The sequence below is a fragment of the Protomyctophum parallelum genome (assembly GCF_964188405.1).
Source record: "Protomyctophum parallelum genome assembly, chromosome: 11".
Taxonomy (NCBI): domain Eukaryota; kingdom Metazoa; phylum Chordata; class Actinopteri; order Myctophiformes; family Myctophidae; genus Protomyctophum; species Protomyctophum parallelum.
This window is the reverse complement of record NC_139707.1, coordinates 38,970,585-38,980,584: the sequence shown is the minus strand read 5'-3', so window position 1 is coordinate 38,980,584 and position 10,000 is coordinate 38,970,585. Positions and strand designations below refer to the sequence as shown.

The 10,000-nt window shown below is 44.3% G+C and overlaps 1 protein-coding gene across 1 annotated transcript in view; it reads right to left on the bottom strand.

Annotated features, from left to right (window-relative positions):
• vwa8 (von Willebrand factor A domain containing 8) overlaps nt 1-10,000 on the bottom strand; it is a 102,546-nt gene that overhangs the window by 22,265 nt on the left and 70,281 nt on the right. Inside the window, exons 38-39 of the mRNA XM_083775906.1 lie at nt 5,540-5,648; nt 4,471-4,627 (exon numbers count right to left, since the gene is read on the bottom strand). Coding sequence (XP_083632032.1) covers nt 4,471-4,627; nt 5,540-5,648 — 266 coding nt within the window. The remainder of the gene's footprint in view (nt 1-4,470; nt 4,628-5,539; nt 5,649-10,000) is intronic.

Genomic DNA, 10,000 nt, shown 5'->3' with positions numbered 1-10,000 from the left:
AATAGACATTGTTAGGTCCATTTTCCAGATCCACACAAGAAGAACGTTTTACAATTTGAAAAAGATTCAGGTTAGGTCCAGGGATTAGACGCCAAGAATGATAAGGATGGCATTCATGAAATCACTGATTCGCGAAATGTCGATGTCCTCACGAGTATATAGTAACACATGTGTACAGTATGGGTGTGTGCATGTGTGTGTGTGAGTGGGTTTGTGGTTACATGAGTATGAAGCAGATCAGAGTGAGCATGTGTGTGTGGTACATTGTGTAGACTGCATGTGCATCAGCCATGCAATCAGCCAAACCCTGTTCTATTACATATCACACACACACACACACACACACACACACGCATACGCACACACACGCATACGCACACACACACACACACACACACACACACACACACACACACACACACACACACACGTGCACGCGCGCACACATAGAATCATATCTTATGATCACTATACTGTTTGCAACAGGTGCGTGTGTTGACCCACATTGCGTACTCACTGCTGGTGAAGCATGTACTCTTGCAGAGGCTTGCAGACTCTAGTCTAAATAATCAAAGTAGCTATTTTTTGTTTTGTTTTACTACCCGCCAGGATGAATTAATTAATTCACCTCGTACCGCCAGGATTTTCAACCCTTATTTTGAAGAGCCAAAAATCTGCAACCGGACGTTATATTGTTCTAGTGTGTGTGTTGTTGCCATAGAGCTATAATATATCTATATATATTATATATATATATATTATATATATAGCTATAATATATAATAGAGCTATAATATATCTACAGAACTGATTGAGGAGCGATAGCCCCGCCCCCCCCGCTAGTCACTTCAATGGAAGTTGCTCAGTGGCGTTTTGAAGCCACGATGAAACGTGTTGCGATGCGCTGTGAGCTTGTAGATCTGCTCTTTTCAAAGAGAATCTTGGAAAAAAGTGACAAATGTGGAATATTTTTTAAACATTTTAACACAAATCTGGCAATATTTTTAGATGTGTATAGGGTCCTTTTTGGACACATGCATTCATCTGTGTGTCCTTGACATGGAAATGTTACTGTGTGAGAATCACTGGGTTTAAACAACATTAGGAAACAAGCCCAAATAAGCAACAAAACTTTAGAAACAAGCCCAAAAAGAACTACCAATATTTACAAGCAACTTTACAGGAAAAATAAGCCCAAAGTCGCTTATAATAAGCAGACATGGCAACACTGCTGAGCAGGCAAGCAATCAGCTCTTGTGTTAAATTAAACATCTATTTTTGCACTTATGACGTGGTCTGACCCACATCTTAGCGGTATGTGCTGAGTCTTTTTAAGTCAAGGGGCATCATAGCAGATACCGCACTGAGCCCTTAATTAACATATACACTCCCCCCAATGCGTAAAATATGCTGGCGAGTCGTAAGCCTCTGTGTGTGTGTGCGCTCAGCCCGATCTGCATAATATGGATAACGCATAAGATGGTGGCGTTATGACCTAATGATGGCATAACGCCTGAACTTAAGACGCGCAAAATAGAGCCCTCTCTCTCTAGCCTCACAACACGTCGTCTCAGCTCACATTGGCCTGCTTGGCAAGTTGGCAATGTGGCTTCCTTCACACATTCCTGTAGGTGTGTGTGTGTGTGTGTGTGTGTGTGTGTGTGTGTGTGTGTGTGTGTGTGTGTGTGTGTGTGTGTGTGTGTGTGTGTGTGTGTGTATGTGTGTGTGTCTGTGGTGAGCAGAGACTGGCCAGTGGCCCTGGCTATTTCCTACAGATTCCACAACCTTCCTCTGTTGAGACAGTGAGAAAAAGAGAGAGGGCGAGAGAGAGAGAGAGAGAGAGAGAGAGAGAGAAAGAGAGAGAGAGAGAGAGAGAGAGAGACAGTATGGAAACCTCTTTCAAAACAACCCATGAAAACAAGCAGTCAGACTGACTGACATTCCCTTCAGCTAACACAAACAACTTCCAAGTACCAAGAGACACCTGCCCTCTACTGTACTTCAGGGGACAGGCAAACGAGAAGCGAGAGAGAAAGTTAAATGAACAGTTGGGATTTCACTGTGCACATGCATGCCCCTGTGTATCCATTAACTACCGGCCTGTACATGTACACATGCACACACTCTTTCCGTTTGCGCATGCCTGCACCTGTTTTTTACTCACTGTGTGCGTGTGTGTCAGGTATTCAGCGTGTGCACACGTGTGTGTGTGTGTGTGTGTGTGTGTGTGTGTGTGTGTCACTGTCAGGTATTCAAAGGTTTAGGTGGGATTACTCTACGTTTGACTGATGCTTAACCTGCAGCTAAGTAAACGGATCTGCACTCGAATGAATGTATATAAGAGGCCCAGGGCCAGGACAGCGAGACAATCCATGTGTATTTGTCTTTCTGACTCAAGAGGTCCTTGTTGTCCTTGGGTTCCACCACGTTCTTTGCGGTATATGGTATCTTACCTCGGGGAGGTTTTGGCTAGGCTGTAGCTTGGCTTGGCTTGGCTCTGCTACGCAGTGCAGCCCCGCTGAATGCCAGCGACAGATACTTGGAAGCACATTGTCGGCATGTAGCTACACGATTTTATACACCAGGGCTTAGTGTGACACTGACAGACAGGTATCACATGGAGGTGCGGAAGGTGGGGAGAGCAGGAAAAAGAGAGGGAAGAGAGGCAGAAAAAGGCCCGAGAGGAGAGAAAGAGAGAGAGCATCGTAAGGTTGTCGGCTCGGTGTGAAAGTGGTCAGTGTTGAAAGGAGGGTCGCAGAGAGAGAGGGAGGGAGGGGTGGTGGGAAAAGCCAAGGGGTGGGAGGGGGGGTGGAGGGCATAAACAGGAGAGAGAAAGTAAAGAGAAGGAGACTGTTTGAAGAGAAAGAGAACAGAGACAGCCTTCATGTTTGGGCTGTTGAAAGGGGGCGCTTTTTGCGCACGCACGCACGCACGCACGCACAGCGAAACCCGTGAGCACAGCTGCACATTAAGGCTAGTAGGGGTTCTTTCCTAACAGCTCAGTGAATTGAGCTTTACTGAAAAGGTTGTCTGGTGAGAAGGTGGGCCAGTGGTCGCACATCTGCCTTCCAGGGGAAGGAATTTATTAGCAGCGTGACGTGTTGTTTAACTGTACACTACACAGGCTGCTATATTGTGAATTAGGGGGATACAGAGAGATACACATTGTGTATGTGTGTGTGTGTGTGTGTGTGTGTGTGTGTGTGTGTGTGTGTGTGTGTGTGTCATTATGTGGTTTTCAGTATAGGTTGCCAGGTGCATATACAGATTTTGTGCGAAAATCAAGAAGCAGTTCCTGAAAATGTACAGGTTGAGATCACAATATAAGGCAGCGTTCCCTCAAAGGGACCCGGCCACGGCCTCCCGCGCCGAAAAAGAAACGGGAGCCATTTTTTTAACTTACTGGTTTCTCACTTGTACTGTAACATACCGTATACAGTACCTATATTGCCGTGCTCTTAAATGGTTGTCGTCTGCTAATGTACAGCAGAGCCTGAACTCCAAGATCAAATATAGTATTCACACTTGCATTTATATTTTTATAAATAATATGTTCTCAAGCTATTCATGTTTTCTACCATAGCTATTGACAGGATATCTGGAAATAGTTTCAGCCTGGGAAACCGATTAGCTCCCCCATTAGTCCGACCATGATCTCTCAGAGTCACGATAGAGGATACATGAACCGTTTTTATGTTCTCGCTAAACAACCCCTCTTATCTCTTGCCAATAATGACACATTGTCCTTTCATGACTAACCACGTTTAATGTCGAACGTACTTGGATCAAAAGAGGAAATATTTCAGCAAAACACATCAAATGTATTGTCGATACTAATAAAGAGTTTAAAAGTTGCCCAATGCAAGCATAGCACATTATATTAAATAAATCTGTTACAGTTGACATGTTTTACCAAACTCACTGCTCTCAAATTATGTTTTCCAGTTCCACACGCACACGCACACGTGCACACGCACACACACACACACACACACACGCACACGCACACGCACACACACACACACACACACACACACACACACACACACACACACACACACACACACACACACCGTCTTCTTTACAGTCTCCGCCTCACCTCTTCATTCCTTGTATCCCGTCTTTTGAACTATTCAGATGTTTAGACAGATGCTAGGTTTGATGTTTACCTGGTAACATAGTCGCTTTGTAGCATTGCATTGTTTTTCTTTGCACTCTACTCATGTGACCATTTACCCTGTCATTAGTTGACTAAGGTTCATTCCATTTACTCTGATCTTGCACTTGTATGTTGCTCTGTATAAAGGCTTGTGCTAAATTCCTGAATTGTATTTTGGCGTTGCGGCTGTGTGATCCAGTTATTTTTTTCTCTTCTTTGATAACGGTATGAAAGCAGAGAAGCAAAGAAGCAAATGACAAAAAACCATTGGCCGCGGCGACCAGCCAGAGCCTAGATTGTGTAGCCTATACCTCTCTTTGAAGGCCTTCTCCCCCATCTCACGGGCTGCTTTGAGGACCGCTTCGGGCACGGCGTCCTTCTCGGCCTGGGACACCTGGTGAACCTTGTGCCCCGCGTCCAGACGGTAGGGACCACCCCTGCCCCCCAGGCCTGCCGTGTCCCTGCCCCCTGAGGAGGACAGAAGAGAGGAGAGAGTTCTTAGACAGTATGTCCTCCAGAAAGAGTGTTATAATGGTGGCGTTTAATCCTGTCGACAATCAACACTGCATGGTGCCTTGCAGTGATTTTCAACCCTTTTCATATCAAGGCCCATTATTTATTCAGCATTTGTAGCCACAGACAACCATTTGATGAGATTTAGCCTCTCTTGACGCAAAACGTTGAATATTTTGTTGTTGTTTGATAAGATTTTGTCCACAATGCAATGCTGTATTGATGTTGGTACCATTAGGAGAGATAACAGGCAAACGATCAAAATAACTATTCTTCTATTGTGTAGACTTCTTGTAAATTAAGTGATGACGCAGATGTTTAACAATAATTTATCTCGTTGAGAGCGTAAAATGAAACCACACTCTCAAGCGTTAAAGATTGAATAAGGGTCCATTTGGTTCATTTTACACTTTACAAGATCTATCAGGGTCAATTTGGTTGCCACCTCTCCATCATTTAGCTGGGGACCACCTGGAACCCCCTCAAGGACCACTGGTTGAGATAGAACACGTAGAATGTGAGCCGCTCTGAATGATGGATACAATGTATGTAACCTAGATACCATACCCTGATGGAAAATGCTGTTTTACCTTTTTATTTTTATCTTTTTATTTTATTATTATTATTATTTTTTCTTCTCACTATGTCCATTAATACTTTCAATACTAGTTTACTAATTATTTTTACTGTCTTGTACTGTCTGTCTTTGTTTTATTTGTCTTGTTCTGACCTTGATTGGGGGGGAGGGGGGGATATTTACATGTCGGATACAACTAAATGTACCAGTATGTTTATTCATTGCTGCATCAATAAAAATAAAAATAAAGTGTTAAAAAAAAGAAGAATGTGAGCCGCTGCCACACCCACCTGTGCCTCCGGCCCATTGGTTGCCCCCGACGTGAGGAGTGTTCTCGGGGTCGATCTTGCCGTGTTTCGGGGCTGAGACATCCAACCCGCTCTCCCTCTGAACGGTAATCTGAAGAGAGAAGAAAGAGATGGATGGGAGTGCGACAGCTATTGATTATCTTCTTAGACATTTTTATAGTGATATACGTTTTTTTGATTAACCAAATCAACGAATCAACACGGGGGAAAATAAATTCGACTAGGTTTGGTCATTTCAAACAAGATTTAACTTTTTATTTTATGAAGTGCCAAGAACAATGGCACTTCAAAAATGCTAATTTTCTATAGGAGAAAGGCTGTAGTTTAGCTTGGGAGTCCTCATCGATGATGTCATACTGTAAGTAGGCAGGTTTCTGAACTATCTATATGCCACCAATGAGATGCAGAGGAGGAGACGGACATTGTGCCATCTTATAATGAACAGTAGTAAGGAGCAGTTATATGAAGATATGGTTGAAAATGGGTGACGTGCTCCTTTAAGCCCTATTTTATACTTTGTCTTAAAGTGGTGTTGCATAAAAATACTGGAAATCGACAAGCTTCACCATCAGCTATTTTCATTCATCATTTCTCATTTTGAAATTTTATTATTTCCATAATCGATTAGTAATAATCAATTAACTTTTGTACCTCTAATGTGGTGCATGGATCTGTTTTTAAATGTTGATTGTATGTACAGTTAATCTGAGCAGTAAAAAAATAAGAATCAATGTCTAGTCATTCCTTGGGAATCCTTCTCAGCTAGAGCAGCTCATTCATGTAACTACAAATGGGCTTCTCCAGGAAAATATTTCAAGGGAAGTATGTATGGGCACAGTTTCCCAGACCTCAAGACGCTAATCGGAGGAGTTTCAGGAAGGCTCTTGTCCTTCTTGCACAGCGCGAACAACAAGCCCCTCTACTCATCTTATGTCCACGTTATCGTCCCCCTGATGTGCTTTCATCCCCAAACCGCATCAGTTTGCACTTGTTCCATTGAAAGGACGAACAAAATAGACCCTCTATCTCCCTAACTCTTTGATTTCAGACGGATGGACAGAGTAGCCTCTGTTTCTCATCGGGAGGTGGAGGGGGGAGGGAGAGAGTATAGAAAGAGCGGCTGAGAGAGAGAGAGAGAAAAGGGGGTTAAGGTGCTAAGTATTTCTGCTGCATCTCAATGGCACCCTCTTAGCCAAGATCAGCAGGCTCTCACACTGAGGTAGGGCAGCCGGCCAGACTCTGGGAATACATGAGCGAGCCGAGTATGTAGAAGGTAGTGGTGTGGATCAGGAGACGATTAGCCCATGCCCTGCAGTTAAGTTCACCGGCGTGTTCACATCCGCGTGCGTGCAGGGGGGGGGGGCTATACCGTTTTTTAATGAATTATCTATTATATGCTTGCTGTGTCATGCCCAGAGCGGTTTGGACCAACACTTATCTAATAGGAGCAGTATAAGGGTGGGGAGGAAATTCAGTCTCTCTCTCTCTGTCTGTTGTGCTGAGCCAATGACCATGCAGTGGTGGAAAGTAACTACATTTACTTAAGTACTGTACTTAAAGTACAATTCTGAAGTATTCGTACTATTTCCAATACTTTTACTTCTACTCCACTATACATCTCAGAGATAAATATTTTACTTTTATTCCACGACATTTATTTGACAGCTTTAGTTACTAGTTACTTTGTAAAGATTATTAATATTACAAGACATGCATTAACCACTTCAGCCCTTTTTTCGAAACCCCATTTCGGCCATTTGAAAATAGCAGATCTACAAGCTCACAATGCGTCGGGATTTGAAAACTTGTTGTAAATGAAACATTCCACATAAAAGGAGTACTTTCTACTTAGAAAATGAGTATTTCAAGTAGAAAATGTGAGTACTTTTTCCACCACTGCCTACATGTAACCCACGAAGGTATGCATGCACAGATACTATGCCACGGTCACAGACACACAGACAAACCCCACACTGGTTACACCTCACATACACACACACTTTTGAGTGGATGACTTTGCAAGTTGCAACGTCATTTAGTAACGCACGCACGCACGCACGCACGCACGCACGCACCACACACACACACACACACACACACACACACACACACACACACACACACACACACACACACACACACACACACACACACACACACACACACACACACACACACACACACACACACACACACACACACACACACAATCTCTCTCTCCTCCCCCCCCCACTCTCTCTCTATCTCTCTCTCAGTTCCCACACACGAAGTGCTGTGTACTGCTGTATCAGCCTAGTGTATAATTATAGGTGGTCAGATTAGAAAGGTGAGCCTGATATAAGCCACAGCGGATTACCTACACACACAATACAATCATCAGTGTGAATTTAACTCGACGAGTGTCAAATAACAACAGTACACCCCAAATGGACCAGTCTGGGTCCATATTTACATTAAGGGTTTTACTGTGCAGTCTGTGCAGCGCATGCACACACACACACACACACACACACACACACACACACACACACACACACACACACACATACAAAGAGTAATCAGTTAATGTATACCCATGCTGTGGTTGTCCATAATATACACTAACGCTATAGGAAGGAACCCACCACCAGCAGCCGTTCTCACACCGACGCTCCACTCGTGCACGTGACGACTTTTATTTCCCCTCTCGGTGGGCGATAAAAAGAATCACGTGTCCCTCGTCCCACTGTGGCCAGGTTTGGAGAGAACAGTATAGCGTGCAAACCTGCACTCACAATAAAAGCGTGTTGTGAGCAACGCTTTTTTTTTGTTGCTATAGGTTCCCAGCATATAAGACACACAACATTGCTTTGCTATAGATCTACTACACACGCATGCACATACTGTATGCACGCACGTGCACATGCACTTACATACAGTACATTTGTGTCTGCAGCTGTGCACATTGAAGGAGTAAAGCCTCAATTCGTGGAGGTTTTTCTGTTTTTTGTCGTATGACCTAATGACCGGCTGACTCTCCGGTAGGAGACTCAGGTCATCAAAGTAGTGGCTTAGGAATGACAGATGATAGAAAATATGTCATTTTGGGGGCGAACTATCCCTTTAACTTGTTAAAATGTTTCAGTTACTGCTCCATGTGAATGCCAATGATATGAGGGGGGATGGGGAGGGGGTCGGGGGTCAGAGAGGGGGTCGGTGGGGGGGGGCTGGTGTATACACTAGAATTCACTGAGTTAATCCCTTAAGCAGAATCTCAAACTGACATCTTCTACACTCTACAGTGACAAACATGGGCATTGACACAGCTGTAAATCAATCGCATAATGTGATTGATTTAATCACAATTAAGTACAGGACGCAGTGTGTCTGTGTGCGTGCGTGTGCATGTGAGTGCATACATACATGTGGGTATGTATGTGTGTTCAGGTGATCCAAAGTTAACCTCAGTAACCAGAGAAATAGATGCCATAGTCCTGCGATGAGCTAAAAGGGTGGGAGGTCAACCATTAGCACCGCTAAAGTTGCCTGTCAGGGTTTCACCTCTAGCATATGACCACTCTTCTCTGGCCTGTGTGTGCGTGTGCGTGTGTGCGTGTGCGTGTGTGTGTGTGTGTGTGCGTCATACTGTCAAACTGCAAACACAGCAAGAAATAGCAAAAGTGCTGACCTGCATAGTGCACATACATACCTATCCCATATAAGGAAAAGATGCATATGTGCATGGGAATGTGATGTCAAAGACCCATGCTTAAAATAACATCACCCTCCGTAACCTTTTTTTTGTTATACGTGACTGGGTGGGAACAGAGTCTATTCTCATCTATGGTCTTATTATCTTAATGTGCCACACGCAGGCACACGCAGGCACACGTGTACACGCGCACACGCATGTGTACATGCGCACACGCAGTGGCACGCACGCATGCACGCACGCACAGCCTTACAACACCCTCCCCAGTCCCCACCCAGTCAGACACCACCTCCATCAGGTCTGTTCTCCATGTCTCTGGAACCCTCATGCTCATCATGTTTCTTTGTGCGCCGATTAAATCTGTCCCCCATCAGACAGGAAGTTTGAAACATCGGGGTTTCCTCAGTTTCCTTGTTGTACACAACACAGTCTCTATTTATAATAGCTCATTCTTCAAACAGCTCTCGTCGTCAGCACGCCTCAGAACTCAGAAGAATGAAGAGCATAAACTGTACATCCATCTCAGTGGAACCAGGAAGGAGCCTGACATGCTGGCGCTAGCACGGTTTTGTCCTCGGATTCGGGTTCTTGGAAACGCCCCCCCAGCCACTGCGTTAGTTTTACTGAGGTTAGGTTTAGGAATAGTTTACTGAGGTTAGGTTTAGGTATAGTTTTACTGAGGTTAAGGTTAGGGTTAGGTTTAGGTGTAGGCTGTCAATCACAGCGACTGGCCAGTCACAGAGCACCCTCTA